Consider the following 15,781-nt stretch of genomic DNA (forward strand, 5'->3'; position numbering starts at 1 on the left):
TATTCTTGTACATAGGGGCAGTATTATAGTAGTTATATTCTTGTACATAGGGGCAGTATTATAGTAGTTATATTCTTGTACATAGGGGCAGTATTATAGTAGTTATATTCCTGTACATAGGGGCAGTATTATAGTAGTTATATTCTTGTACATAGGGGCAGTATTATAGTAGTTATATTCTTGTACATAGGGGCAGAATTATAGTAGTTATATTCCTGTACATAGGAGCAGTATTATAGTAGTTATATTCTTGTACATAGGGGCAGAATTATAGTAGTTATATTCCTGTACATAGGAGCAGTATTATAGTAGTTATATTCTTGTACATAGGGGGCAGTATTATGGTAGTTATATTCTCGTACATAGGAGGCAGTATTATAGTAGTTATATTCTTGTACATAGGAGCAGTATTATAGTAGTTATATTCTTGTACATAGGGGCAGAATTATAGTAGTTATATTCTTGTACATAGGGGCAGTATTATAGTAGTTATATTCTTGTACATAGGGGCAGTATTATAGTAGTTATATTCTTGTATATAGGGGCAGTATTATAGTAGTTATATTCTTGTACATAGGAGCAGAATTATAGTAGTTATATTCTTGTACATAGGGGCAGTATTATAGCAGTTATATTCTTGTACATAGGAGCAGTATTATGGTAGTTATATTCGTGTACATAGGAGCAGTATTATAGTAGTTATATTCTTGTACATAGGGGGCAGTATTATAGTAGTTATATTCTTGTACAATGGGGCAGTATTATAGTAGTTATATTCTTGTACATAGGGGCAGTATTATAGTAGTTATATTCTTGTACTTAGGGGGCAGTATTATAGTAGTTATATTCTTGTACATAGGAGCAGTATTATAGTAGTTATATTCTTGTACATAGGGGGCAGTATTATAGTAGTTATATTCTTGTACATAGGGGGCAGTATTATAGTAGTTATTTTCTTGTACATAGGGGCAGTATTATAGTAGTTATATTCTTGTACATAGGGGGCAGTATTATAGTAGTTATATTCTTGTACATAGGAGCAGTATTATAGTAGTTATATTCTTGTACATAGGGGGCAGTATTATAGTAGTTATATTCTTGTACATAGGGGGCAGTATTATAGTAGTTATATTCTTGTACATAGGGGCAGTATTATAGTAGTTATATTCTTGTACATAAGGGCAGTATTATAGAAGTTATATTCTTGTACATAGGGGGCAGTATTATAGTAGTTATATTCTTGTACATAGGGGGCAGTATTATAGTAGTTATATTCTTGTACATAGGAGCAGTATTATAGTAGTTATATTCTTGTACATAGGAGCAGTATTATAGTAGTTATATTCTTGTACATAGGAGCAGTATTATAGTAGTTATATTCTTGTACATAGGGGCAGTATTATAGTAGTTATATTCTTGTACATAGGAGCAGTATTATAGTAGTTATATTCTTGTACATAGGAGCAGTATTATAGTAGTTATATTCTTGTACATAGGGGCAGTATTATAGTAGTTATATTCTTGTACATAGGAGCAGTATTATAGTAGTTATATTCTTGTACATAGGAGCAGTATTATAGTAGTTATATTCTTGTACATAGGGGGCAGTATTATAGTAGTTATATTCTTGTACATAGGGGGCAGTATTATAGTAGTTATATTCTTGTACATAGGGGCAGTATTATAGTAGTTATATTCTTGTACATAAGGGCAGTATTATAGAAGTTATATTCTTGTACATAGGGGGCAGTATTATAGTAGTTATATTCTTGTACATAGGGGGCAGTATTATAGTAGTTATATTCTTGTACATAGGAGCAGTATTATAGTAGTTATATTCTTGTACATAGGAGCAGTATTATAGTAGTTATATTCTTGTACATAGGGGGCAGTATTATAGTAGTTATATTCTTGTACATAGGGGGCAGTATTATAGTAGTTATATTCTTGTACATAGGAGCAGTATTATAGTAGTTATATTCTTGTACATAGGAGCAGTATTATAGTAGTTATATTCTTGTACATAGGGGCAGTATTATAGTAGTTATATTCTTGTACATACTGTATAAGATCATGGCTGATGTCTCACTATATTTTTAGATTGATTGTTGTCATTGCAAAGGTAATTGTTATTTCTTTTTTTTGCAGCTTACGTCCTGAGCTGTGTGTTTCCACCTCGACCGGAAAATGGCGAAGTCACCGTCACAGACCTCCATCCTGGAGGATCCGCTAACTTTCGCTGTGCTCCTGGGTTCACACTGAAAGGTGTAGATTCACTTGTCTGTCTCAATATCACCCGCCCTCAATGGAGTGGAAAACCGCCAGTCTGCACAGGTGAGAAAATTTGTACACAGTGACTGCACCAGCAGAATAGTGAGTGCAGCTCTGGAGTATAATACAGGATGTAACTCAGGATCAGTAATGTAATGTATGTACACAGTGACTGCACCAGCAGAATAGTGAGTGCGGCTCTGGAGTATAATACAGGATGTAACTCAGGATCAGTAATGTAATGTATGTACACAGTGACTGCACCAGCAGAATAGTGAGTGCAGCTCTGGAGTATAATACAGGATGTAACTCAGGATCAGTAATGTAATGTATGTACACAGTGACTGCACCAGCAGAATAGTGAGTGCAGCTCTGGAGTATAATACAGGATGTAACTCAGGATCAGTAATGTAATGTATGTACACAGTGACTGCACCAGCAGAATAGTGAGTGCAGCTCTGGAGTATAATACAGGATGTAACTCAGGATCAGTAATGTAATGTATGTACACAGTGACTGCACCAGCAGAATAGTGAGTGCAGCTCTGGAGTATAATACAGGATGTAACTCAGGATCAGTAATGTAATGTATGTACACAGTGACTGCACCAGCAGAATAGTGAGTGCAGCTCTGAAGAGTAATATAGTACAGTGAAGGAAATAAGTATTTGATCCCTTGCTGATTTTGGACGTTTGTCCACTGACAAAGACATGAACCGTCTATAATTTTAAGGGTCGGTTAATTTTAACATTGAGAGATAGAATATCAAAAATAAAATCCTGAAATTCACATTGTATAAATTATATAAATGTATTTGCATTTTGCAGTGAGAAATAAGTATTTGACCCTTCTGGCAAACAAGACTTAATACTTGGTGGTAAAACCCTTGTTGGCAAGCTCAGCAGTCAGACGTCTCTTGTAGTTGATGATGAGGTTTGCGCACATGTCAGGAGGAATCTTGCTCCACTCCTCTTTGCAGATCATCTCTAAATTATTACGATTTTGAGGCTGTTACTTGGCAACTCGGAGCTTCATCTCCCTCCATAAGTTTCTATGGGATTCAGGTCTGGAGACTGGCTAGGCCACTCCATGAACTTAATGTGCTTTTTTTGAGCTGCTCCCTTGTTGCCTTGGCTGTATGTTTTGGGTCATTGGAAGACCCAGCCAAGACCCATTTTTAATGTCCTGGCGGAGGGAAGGAGGTTGTCACTCAGGATTTTTCGGTACATGGCTTCATCCATTCTCCCATTGATGCGGTGAAGTAGTCCTGTGCCCTTAGCAGAGAAACACCGCCAACATATAATGTTTCCCCCTCCATGCTTGACAGTGGGGATGGTGTTCTTTGTGTTATAGGCAGCATTTCTCTTCCTCCAAACACGGCGAGTTGAGTTAATGCCAAAGACCTCAATGTTTGTCTCATCTGACCACAGCACCTTCTCCCAGTAACTCCCAGAATCATCCATGTGTTCACTGGTAAACTTCAGACGGGCCGCACATGTGCCTTCTTCAGCAGGGGGACCTTGCGGGCACTGCAGGATTATAAACCTTTACGGTGTAATGTGTTACCAGTGGTTTTCTTGGTGACTGTGGTCCCAGCTGCCTTGAGATCATTAACAAGTTCCCCCCTGTGTAGTTTTAGGCTGATCTCTCACCCTCCTCGTGATTAAGGATACCCCACGAGGTGAGATTCTGCACGGTGCCCCAGATCGATGTCGATTCACAGTCATTTTGTATTTCTTCCATTTTCTTACTATTTCACCGACAGTTGTCTCCTTCTCACCCAGCGTCTTACTTATGGTTCTGTAGCCCATTCCAGCTTTGTGCAGGTCTATGATCTTGTCCCTGACATCCTTATAAAGCTCTTTGGTGTTGCCCATGTTGTAGAGGTCAGAGTCTGACTGATAATTGAGTCTGTGGACAGAAGTCTCTTGGTGACTATGTAAGACAGCTGTCTTTAATGCAGGTAATGAGTTGATTAGGAGCATCTAAGGCTATGTGCAGATTTGCAGATTCCACTGTGGATTTTTCCGCAGCGGAATTGCAAAATCCGCAGTGAAAACCCATCGCGGTTTTTACTGCGGATTTATCGCGGTTTTTACTGCGTTTTCTTCTGCGGATTTTCAACTGCAGTTTTCTATTGGAGCAGCTGAAAATCCGCAGAAAAGAAGTGACATGCTGCGGAATGTAATCCGCAGCGTTTCCGCGCGGATTTTTCTGCAGCATGTGCACAGCGTTTTTTGTTTCCCATAGGTTTACATTGTAATGTAAACTCATGGGAAACTGCTGCGGATCCGCAGCGGTCAAATCCGCTGCGGATCCGCAGCAAAATCCGCATAGTGTGAATATAGCCTTAGGCTATGTGCACACGTAGAAAGATCCTCTGCGGATTTGATAAATCCGCAGGGCAAAAACTGTGCGTTTTTCCTGCGGATTTACAGCAGATTTACTGCAGTTTTTGTGCGGATTCCACTGCGGTTTTCTATTACGGAGCAGGTGTAAAACCGCTGCGGATTCCGCACAAAGAATCGACATGCTGCGGAATGTAAACCGCTGCGTTTCCGCGCGTTTTTTTCCGCAGCATGTGCGCTGCGGATTGCGTTTCCCATAGGTTTACATTGTACTGTAAACGCATGGGAAACCGCTGCGGACCCGCAGCAAAATCCGCAGCGTGTGCACAGAGCCTTAATGGTCGGGAGGGGATCAAATACTTATTTCTCACTACAAAATGCAAATACATTTATATAGTTTATACAATGTGATTTTCTGGATTTTATTTTTGATATTCCATCTCTCAATGATAACATTAACCTTCCCTTAATATTATAGGCTGTTCATGTCTCTATCAGTGGGTAAACGTACAAAACCAGCGAGGGGTCACATACTTATTTCCCGCACTGTATGTAACTCAGGATCAATACGGGATATACTGAGGAACCATTACCTGACGGTTCATATTGTTTCATCTCTCGTCCAGCGACCTGTGGCGGTGTTATACGTAATGCCACCGTCGGACGGATCGTCTCTCCTCATGTCACCACGCATCACGGAAACAACTTGAGCTGTCATTGGTTGATTGAGGCGTCCGAGGGTCAGCGGCTTCACCTGCACTTTGAGAGGGTCTCTCTAGACGAGGACAATGACAGGTCAGTTACCATGTCCTGTTACCCCTCGTATCTCCAGCTCGCTATGTCTATATGTGACCCCTCCGTCTCCCCTCAGGTTGGTCGTTCACTCTGGAAGCTCCACTTTGTCGCCCCTCATCTATGACTCCGATATAGACGATGCCCCGGAAAGAGGTCTCCTGAGCGACGCGCAGTCCCTGTACATCGAGCTGGTGTCTGAGAACCCGGCCGTCCCCCTGCTGCTCAGCCTGCGCTACGAAGGTGACTGTGCACACTGTGTATTCCTGGCCAATATTCATTACTATTCTTACTCCGGTTACATCTAAAGCTGCGTCACGTTTCCAATGCACGGCTGCAGTTTTCGCATCAATCTACTGTACAAAACGTGTGTGTACATTGGGGCAGGGTCAGCGGGGATCATCAGCAGCAAGGGGTGAGGTCCTGGGAGCTAACAGCAGGGCAGCGGACTGTGTGCAGCTCTGGATGTGACTGGAAAGGAAAAATCCCAATTTTTCTCAAGTGCTGAGTCCTCATGTTGCCCTGCTGGGGGTAGTAGTACGCCCGCGCCCTCTGGTGGTTCATTTATTTACCGCTCTTTCTCTGCAGTGTTCTCAGAGACTCGATGTTATGAACCGTTCCTGGCCCACGGTAATTTCAGCACCACGGACCCCCTCTTCTCCCCAGGGACCCTGGTCTCCTTTTCATGTAATGCGGGGTACATGTTGGAACAGGGGCCCCCTGTAATAGAGTGCGTGGACCCCACCGACCCTCACTGGAATGAGAGCGAGCCTGTGTGCAAAGGTAAGAGACCCCCACACCCGCCACAATCACCCTGCAGCCCACACCAGGCGGATAACCAGGGACCCTACCCGTAGAGGTCATCCCCACTGTGCCGCCATGTCTGACCCCTGACCGCAGGCCGCCCCGTGCTGCCCTCTGCTGGTGTTATCAGACATGTACAGGTTATGGTGGGCTCCCATCGCCCGTCCCTGACGCCCCTGTTATTAGGACACTTGTGTGCGCGATGCTCCATCACATGGCGGCTCTCCACACGTACCTCACCGTGTGCGAGGCGTGAAGGCTGGGCCGTGGCGATGAGAAGTTACCAGTTGCCATGGTAACTAATGTAGGGCTCCCGATTAACTCTTACATGACTGCAAGAGATGAAACCTAAGAAAAATCAACGTTACGTAAGGAAAAAAGAACAACATCCCAATGTCAAGGCTCTGTGCCATGTGGCCCTATAGTGCCAGTGTCCTGTACCGAAAAATGTCACTGTACTAACCAACATCTCAGTGTCATCATCCTGTACCCCAAGTGTCAGCGTCATTGTCCTGTACCCCGAGTGTCAGCGTCATTGTCCTGTACCCCGAGTGTCAGCGTCATTGTCCTGTACCCCGAGTGTCAGCGTCATTGTCCTGTACCCCGAGTGTCAGTGTCATTATCCTGTACCCCCAGTGTCAGTGTCATTATCCTGTACCCCGAGTGTCAGTATCATCATCCTGTACCCCGAGTGTCAGTGTTATTATCCTGTACCCCGAGTGTCAGCGTCATTATCCTGTACCCCGAGTGTCAGCGTCATTATCCTGTACCCCGAGTGTCAGCGTCATTATCCTGTACCCCGAGTGTCAGTGTCATTATCCTGTACCCCGAGTGTCAGCGTCATTATCCTGTACCCCGAGTGTCAACGTCATTATCCTGTACCCCGAGTGTCAACGTCATTATCCTGTACCCCGAGTGTCAGTGTCATCATCCTGTACCCCGAGTGTCAGTATCATCATCCTGTACCCCGAGTGTCAGCGTCATTATCCTGTACCCCGAGTGTCAGCGTCATTATCCTGTACCCCGAGTGTCAGCGTCATTATCCTGTACCCCGAGTGTCAGTGTCATTATCCTGTACCCCGAGTGTCAGTGTCATTATCCTGTACCCCCAGTGTCAGTGTCATTATCCTGTACCCCGAGTGTCATCATCCTGTACCCCGAGTGTCAGCGTCATTATCCTGTACCCCGAGTGTCAGTGTCATCATCCTGTACCCCGAGTGTCATCATCCTGTACCCCGAGTGTCAGTGTCATTATCCTGTACCCCCAGTGTCAGTGTCATTATCCTGTACCCCGAGTGTCAGTGTCATTATCCTGTACCCCAAGTGTCAGTGTCATTATCCTGTACCCCCAGTGTCAGTGTCATTATCCTGTACCCCGAGTGTCATCATCCTGTACCCCGAGTGTCAGTGTCATTATCCTGTACCCCCAGTGTCAGTGTCATTATCCTGTACCCCGAGTGTCAGTGTCATTATCCTGTACCCCCAGTGTCAGCGTCATCATCCTGTACCCCGAGTGTCAACGTCATTATCCTGTACCCCGAGTGTCAGTATCATCATCCTGTACCCCAAGTGTCAGTGTCATTATCCTGTACCCCGAGTGTCAGCGTCATTATCCTGTACCCCGAGTGTCAGTGTCATCATCCTGTACCCCGAGTGTCATCATCCTGTACCCCGAGTGTCAGCGTCATTATCCTGTACCCCCAGTGTCAGTGTCATTATCCTGTACCCCGAGTGTCAGTGTCATTATCCTGTACCCCGAGTGTCAGCGTCATTATCCTGTACCCCGAGTGTCAGTGTCATTATCCTGTACCCCGAGTGTCAGCGTCATTATCCTGTACCCCGAGTGTCAGTGTCATTATCCTGTACCCCGAGTGTCAGCGTCATTATCCTGTACCCCGAGTGTCAGTGTCATTATCCTGTACCCCGAGTGTCAGCGTCACTATCCTGTACCCCGAGTGTCAGCGTCATTATCCTGTACCCCGAGTGTCAGTGTCATTATCCTGTACCCCGAGTGTCAACGTCATTATCCTGTACCCCCAGTGTCAGCGTCATTATCCTGTACCCCGAGTGTCAGCATCATCATCCTGTACCCCCAGTGTCAGTGTCATTATCCTGTACCCCCAGTGTCAGTGTCATTATCCTGTACCCCCAGTGTCAGCGTCATTATCCTGTACCCCGAGTGTCAGCGTCATTATCCTGTACCCCGAGTGTCAGTGTCATTATCCTGTACCCCGAGTGTCAGTGTCATTATCCTGTACCCCCAGTGTCAGCGTCATCATCCTGTACCCCGAGTGTCAACGTCATTATCCTGTACCCCCAGTGTCAGTGTCATTATCCTGTACCCCCAGTGTCAGCGTCATTATCCTGTACCCCGAGTGTCAGTGTCATTATCCTGTACCCCGAGTGTCAGTGTCATTATCCTGTTCCCCGAGTGTCAGTGTCATTATCCTGTACCCCGAGTGTCAGTGTCATTATCCTGTACCCCGAGTGTCAGTGTCATTATCCTGTACCCCCAGTGTCAGCGTCATTATCCTGTACCCCCAGTGTCAGCGTCATTATCCTGTACCCCGAGTGTCAGTATCATCATCCTGTACCCCCAGTGTCAGTGTCATTATCCTGTACCCCGAGTGTCAGCGTCATTATCCTGTACCCCCAGTGTCAGCGTCATTATCCTGTACCCCGAGTGTCAGCGTCATTATCCTGTACCCCGAGTGTCAGCGTCATTATCCTGTACCCCGAGTGTCAGTGTCATTATCCTGTACCCCGAGTGTCAGGGTCATTATCCTGTACCCCGAGTGTCAGCGTCATTATCCTGTACCCCGAGTGTCAGCGTCATTATCCTGTACCCCGAGTGTCAGCGTCATTATCCTGTACCCCGAGTGTCAGCGTCATTATCCTGTACCCCGAGTGTCAGCGTCATTATCCTGTACCCCGAGTGTCAGCGTCATTATCCTGTACCCCGAGTGTCAGTGTCATTATCCTGTACTCCCAGTGTCAGTGTCATTATCCTGTACCCCGAGTGTCAGCGTCATTATCCTGTACCCCGAGTGTCAGCGTCATTATCCTGTACCCCGAGTGTCAGCGTCATCATCCTGTACCCCGAGTGTCAGTGTATATTTGTCCTTTGCCCCATTAGTGATACAATGTATATAATGGATGGAACATTGTGGCATCTCCTTTCTTCTGTCTATCAGCTCTGTGTGGAGGAGAGATCTCTGAACCTGCCGGGGTGATCCTGTCTCCTGATTGGCCCCAGAATTACGCAAAGGGCCAGGACTGTGTATGGGGAATCCATGTGCAGGAGGACCGGCGGGTGCTGCTGGAGATAGAAATGTGAGGAGTCTGAAGCCTCGATATAGACATAATGTACACATGATATATATATATATCATACACACATAATATACACACACAATGTACACATGATATACACACCATACACACCTCATGCACACTATATATACAATATACGTATACAATACACACACAATGCGCACATAGTGAGCCCACGATACAGCTGAGTCGCATCTTCGCCTTCATGTTGTCGGATCCATACACCACAGGCCGCCATGCTGACCGCATTGTACTTTGTTCCGCGCAGACTGAACATCCGCCGCAGCGATGCCCTGACGGTCTATGATGGTGATGACCTCACGGCGCGGGTCCTGGGACAGTACATGGGGGTTCACCAGCGGTTTAACCTTTTCTCTTCCGCCAATGATGTGACCCTACAGTTCCAGTCCGACCCCAATGACCCTGTGTTCAGCCTGAGCCAGGGATTCATCATACATTTCAAAGGTAGAGATGGTCCATGACTGCGCTCACCCCGTCCACCCTTCATTACCTTATTATCACATCTCATACTCCGTCTGTGAGTGCAGCTCTGGATGTGACTGGAGTATTAGACCAATGGAGGCTTCACCTGTTGTTCTTTATGCCTCGATCTTTTCTTTGGTTCCTGGGGTGCGATTGTTGCCCCCTCGGTGTTTCTCCTGTCTGGATGTGGCTGTACCTGCACATGACGTACAGATAGTTCCAGATCTTTCCTCTTCTCCCTAGAGGTGCCACGGAACGACACGTGCTCAGCTTTACCCGAAATCCAGTCTGGGTGGAAGACGTCCTCACACCCCGATCTCATCCGCGGCACAGTGGTGACCTATCAGTGTGAACCCGGGTATGACATCATCGGATCAGACATACTAACCTGCCAGTGGGACCTGTCCTGGAGCAATGCCCCTCCCACCTGCGAAAAGAGTGAGTGACGGAGCCCGCCAATCACCGAACGAGACCCTAACAACCGGGGCCCCCGTGATGACCGGCTCTCATTCTTCTTATAGTCTTAAACTGCGCCGACCCCGGGGAGATCGCAAACGGCGTCCGCAGGGCATTCGACCCTCGGTTTCCCATTGGCTCTCACGTCCATTATTCCTGCAATGAAGGCTACACGTTGGAAGGAAGCGAAATCCTGACCTGTTACAACCGAGACACCGGAACCCCCAAGTGGAGCGACAGGATCCCCAAATGTGTCTGTAAGTAAGAAAGGCAAAGCTATGGAGCTGCTTATTGCAGATACTCCAGCCCCCAATACTTCTATAAAGGGGCGAAAAGTAGGTGCACGCTACGTGGTTGGCTGTGAGCGATCACCTGACACGGCCTCCTCATTATACTGTTATTATAAAAGAGATGGCCGGCTGTAGATGGGTATTCTCATGCTATTAAATTGCTTTTGTTCGTTAGACAGCATGAAAATAAGTAAGTTTGCAATTGATTTTGCTTTTTCTATCTGCGGTCATTCTCCTGCTCTGAGAGCTTTTATCTTTCATAGTGTACAGCTGGTTTCTGAGGAGCTCGGCCACCACCAGTAGCTACATTCCAAGAGAGGAGTTAACTCCTAATATCCCAGCCTCTTCTTTCCAGACAATTGATTTCTATACAGTACTTATTTGCTCACCTTCTTCTCAGCTCCTGACAAGCTGCTGTTATAAATCTCACATAATCACCAGCCCGCGACTTTTAGTGCAGTTTTCCTAATCAGGGCTCTCACTGTTCGCAGCTTTGTGCTTGTTCAAACTCCCGTATATTTCTGCTTGTAACATTGAGAGCTGAATGTGTTACAGCAGAGCTTGCGCTGAGCTTTATAGTTCTACTAATACTAAAGCTCACCAGACTTATCTCTCGAGGAGAGCTCGCCCCCGAGGAACCAGGAAGCATAATTTACCTTGTCCATAGGCTTCTATCACCAGAAGGTGGCACTGTACATTGGGGAGGCTTCTATCCATACGTCCAGGTATCCTCCCTGTACATATCACTTGTTGCCTCAAATTTTTGTAGTGAAGTACGAGCCGTGTCTAAACCCCGGCGTCCCGGAGAATGGCTACCAGACCCTCTATAAACACCACTACCAGGCCGGGGAGGCGCTCCGCTTCTTCTGCTATGAGGGCTTCGAGCTGATCGGTGAGGTGACCATTATTTGTGTTCCCGGGCACCCCTCCCAATGGACGAACCAACCTCCTCTCTGCAAAAGTGAGTGCCGTCTTCCCACCGCCGCCCCCTGCCGGCTTGTCGCCTGCGCTCGGCACTCACCTTATCGTTTCTCTTTTAGTTGCATACGAGGAGCTGCTGGACGACCGGAAGCTGGAAGGTGTGAACCCGTCGCCGTCCGTCGTGACCTCCCCGCACACTTAATCCCGTCACCCCCATAAATGTCACCCCCACCCCATCATTTGCTTATGTCTTGTGCCAATCATCACCCGACCATTACCCATCATCATCTTCATGAGGTTGGTGCCCCCTACATCCAAACTAAGTAAGTGCCCCCCTTTTCCGAGGTACATAACCATCATTTCTTTCTCTTCTAGTCGCCCAAACGACAGACCCCTCCCACCAGATGGAGGGCGGCAACATTGCGCTGGCCATTTTCCTGCCCATCATCCTGGTTATCCTGCTGATTGGTGGAATCTATATCTACTACACCAAGTGAGTGGCGGGATTGGTCGTCCTCCTGCCGGCGACAACCGTCCTATCCCATGAGTAGTCCCGGCCCCGCCCCTTTTGCTGAGGACACAATACGTTTCATTCCAAATCTGCATCCATATACAGATAAGGAAAACGAACTCCGCCTAACATTTATTTACACGCTTTATGCAAATACATGTAGTTAGGGGGTGTGGCTTCTTCTTAAAGGGCAAAATCACGTTAGATGGAGTTGCCCTTTAAGACTCTTCCTTGTTCAATATGACCCTTAACCTTCATCTCTCTATCTCGTTCTGGCGCAGGTTTCAAGGAAAGTCCCTGTTTGGATTTTCTTTCCCTGCCTCCCATTCCTACAGCCCCATCACTGTGGAGTCCGATTTTAACAACCCATTATACGAGGCTGGGGTAAGTGTGCGAAAAGTGGGTGACCACGGGGCTATGAGTAGTCACCTGGCTCTCCCAGACTCCTGAGTGGCAAAACATGGTGGGTGGGAAAGGCTGTTACTGCAATACCCCACAGGCGCCAATACCGTAACCACTGACCCTACGGCAGCTCGTGGTCGGCCATGGGCGGCCCTCCGCCCGAATCTAGTGACGTCTCTTTCTCTTTCAGGATACCCGGGAGTATGAAGTGTCGATCTGAAGATGGGTTTCATTGTGGGTACGACTATGGGCGGGTGGGGGAATACACGAGGAGGGATATATCCGACTCTGCACGGATCGAGGGTCTTACTTTCCAGATTGCAATCACAAGCTGCACAGCCCCTCACCCTGCGATCGACCGTCCATCATGTGATCTGTCACCATTACCCACAGAGTTATAAACACTTAGGGCTGGGGGGTGGGTGGAGGGAGGGAAGGGGCTTTGAACTGCGCCCATGGGCCGCCATCTTGGGGAAGACCATGATTGCTGGCGGACCCTTGTAATAGCACAGTAATGGACAGGACACTAGCGAAATCCTGTATTATAGCCCGTCATCTTTCTTTCCCCAATATCGTATTGTACCGTCACGTCGAGCTTCTTAATCTCCATCCGCTAAATTATTGTGGTTGTAAAAACATTAATTTCTTTTTTTTTCTTTTTTTTTTAATGGCCGCGGTCATAGGGGTAATTTTCATTTTGTGCCTGTTTTGAATGAACCCCTTTTTACAAAATAAAAAGAAATGTAAAAAAAAAAAAAATATATATATATATATATATAATCAGGGATTTATTTGAATTATAAAAACTTTGCTTCTCGGTCTCCAAGAAAATGGCCGCCCAGAACCGCTTCATTATTAGTGTCAGGTGACTCGTCTGTTTAAAACTCTGTGCCTTCACCCCCACCCGCCGCCATCTTTCATGAACCCATAATGTGACCGCCCACCCCTGTAAATGTCATTTGTGCCAAAGTAATACTGCAATGTCTGTGCTCCAGCGGGAGCTGCTCACATCGCCATTAAATACTCCAGCACCCAGGGGTCCAGATTTGTTCAGCTGCCCCATCGCGGAGGGGATCAGAGTGATGGCTCCGGTGCCCATCACAACTTCTGTCTGTCTCTCTTTTCCTTCATGAGTTTAAGTTCACTTTGTCCGGGAGATTCAAACATGGCCGCCACGGCGCATTGAGAAATGTTGAAGTCTCCCTCCGTGCTGGCCGTCTGTGTCACTTCCAGCTCCGCTTCTTAAACTGGCTTTATTTTCAGGCAATAAAGAGCGAGATTTGTAAAAAAAAAAAAACAAATAAATAGTTTTGCGTGTTTTTTGTAGAAAGTTGCAGTAATGAGCGCGGCCACACTGGGAGTACGGCGCTGTGCCCATCAGGAGAGGAGGGCGAGTAACCCTCTGGTGTGTAGTGGATGGCGCAGAAGAGCCGCTGCTTTCCAGCTCCTGACGTGACTAGTGGGCGGGTGGGAAACATATAGGGTCGGACTGGTGTGTCTGGGGCCCATAGGGGGAACTGACCCCTTCCCTCCCCACCTGACCTGCTCCTCAACATCACATCTCCCTTACTAAAAGAACAGGCCAGCCACTCTCCTACTCTTCACGGCTGGCGGCACATCTCCCAATCCAGACCCCCTCAGCAGATACCTCTCATTCATTGGCCACAATCTCTTATGTAAAAAACCAGTGTCCCTGATGCGCCCCACCTGCTCACTCTCTCTGGAGCACTCTGGAAAGCCCGCTCCATCCGCAACAAGCTTCATGTGATTCATGACCTTCACCTCTCGCAATCTTTCCTGCCTGGGCCTCACCGAAACATGGCTGACACCCTCCGACGCTGCCTCCCCGTCTGCGCTGTGCTATGGCGGGCTCCACTTTGTCCACACTCCTCTCCCTGGTAACAGGTTTGGTGGAGGAGTGGGTCTAACTGCACCTTTAGCCCAATCCCACCTCTACCCTCCACTCTGTCCGTACCTACTCTCCGTCCAACCGTCCAGTGGCCGTCATATACCGACCTCCGGGCCCGGCCACTGCCTTTGGCCAATTCTCCACCTGGCTCCTTTACTCTCTGCTCACATTCCCACCATCTTCATGGATGACTTCAACATCCCTACTGACACCAGCCGGTCCAAACTCTGGTCCCTTACTTCACCTTTTGGACTTACTCAGTGGTCCTCCTCAGCCACCCACAAGTGGACACACATTAGACCTTGTCTTCACCCGTCTCTGCTCCCAATTTAACTTCACCACCTCCCCTCTCCCTCTGTCTGACCACCATCTACGCAAGTTCTCATCCCTGTCCTCCTCACCTGTCACCAATGTCCAGCAACATGCGCACCCCCTCAGAAACCTCGCACATCTAGACACTCGCACACTCCTTGACTATTCTACCACCGGCGTCCATATCCTCACACCATGACAGACACTGCTTTCTACAATGGCACTCTCACATCCGCTATTGACGTGGTCGCCCCTCTTGTGCATGGCAAAGTGTGACAAATCAGTTATTCAACTCCCTCCTCCGCCCATCACTGCCCCCTCCGGCCTCCCTCATCTCTGCAGAGGACTTTGCCACACACTTGAAAAATCAGATCGACCAAACAAGGCAAGTCTTTATTGTTCAACCACCACAACCCCTTTGTATACCAGACCAATGCCCAAACCCCATAACCTCCCTCTCCAACATCAATCAAGGAGAACTTAACTCTTCTCCTGTACAAATCACACCTCACCACTTGTGGACTTGACCCCATCCCACCTCCTCCTTATCATTTATTTCTGGCACCTTCCCTCCTGCTTTCAAAACATGTCACGATCACCCCTATCCTCAAAAAGCCATCACTCGACCCAACCGCTATGTCCATGCTGAACTTTCCTCCCACTTCTCATAACTCTCTCTTTCACAACCTACAATCTGGTTTCCGTCCCCACCACTCCACCGAGACAGCCCTGACCAAAATTACTAACAAATTACAGTCAAAGCTAACGGACAATTCTCTTTACTCCTCCTCTGCCTTCGACACAGTTGACCACTGCCTCCTACTACAGATCCTCTCTTACTTTGGCATCAAGGATCTCGCCCTATCCTGGATCTCCTCGTACCTTTCCAACCACACATTTAGAATTTCCCACTCCCACACTACCTCATCCCACCCTCTCTCTGTTGGAG

General features: G+C 47.2%; 1 protein-coding gene across 1 annotated transcript in view; it reads left to right on the forward strand.

The window, feature by feature from the left end:
* SEZ6L2 (seizure related 6 homolog like 2) overlaps nucleotides 1–13,339 on the forward strand; it is a 58,361-nt gene extending 45,022 nt beyond the window's left edge. Inside the window, exons 6-18 of the mRNA XM_069735007.1 lie at nucleotides 2,149–2,334; nucleotides 5,246–5,414; nucleotides 5,491–5,654; nucleotides 6,000–6,194; nucleotides 9,410–9,548; nucleotides 9,817–10,013; nucleotides 10,275–10,469; nucleotides 10,553–10,744; nucleotides 11,547–11,738; nucleotides 11,818–11,856; nucleotides 12,074–12,191; nucleotides 12,491–12,593; nucleotides 12,802–13,339. Of these exons, the coding sequence (XP_069591108.1) occupies nucleotides 2,149–2,334; nucleotides 5,246–5,414; nucleotides 5,491–5,654; nucleotides 6,000–6,194; nucleotides 9,410–9,548; nucleotides 9,817–10,013; nucleotides 10,275–10,469; nucleotides 10,553–10,744; nucleotides 11,547–11,738; nucleotides 11,818–11,856; nucleotides 12,074–12,191; nucleotides 12,491–12,593; nucleotides 12,802–12,831 (1,919 nt within the window). The 3' untranslated portion in view covers nucleotides 12,832–13,339. The remainder of the gene's footprint in view (nucleotides 1–2,148; nucleotides 2,335–5,245; nucleotides 5,415–5,490; nucleotides 5,655–5,999; nucleotides 6,195–9,409; nucleotides 9,549–9,816; nucleotides 10,014–10,274; nucleotides 10,470–10,552; nucleotides 10,745–11,546; nucleotides 11,739–11,817; nucleotides 11,857–12,073; nucleotides 12,192–12,490; nucleotides 12,594–12,801) is intronic.
* The last annotated feature ends 2,442 nt before the right edge of the window (nucleotides 13,340–15,781 follow it).

This window comes from Ranitomeya imitator, chromosome 7 (assembly GCF_032444005.1).
Source record: "Ranitomeya imitator isolate aRanImi1 chromosome 7, aRanImi1.pri, whole genome shotgun sequence".
NCBI lineage: Eukaryota > Metazoa > Chordata > Amphibia > Anura > Dendrobatidae > Ranitomeya > Ranitomeya imitator.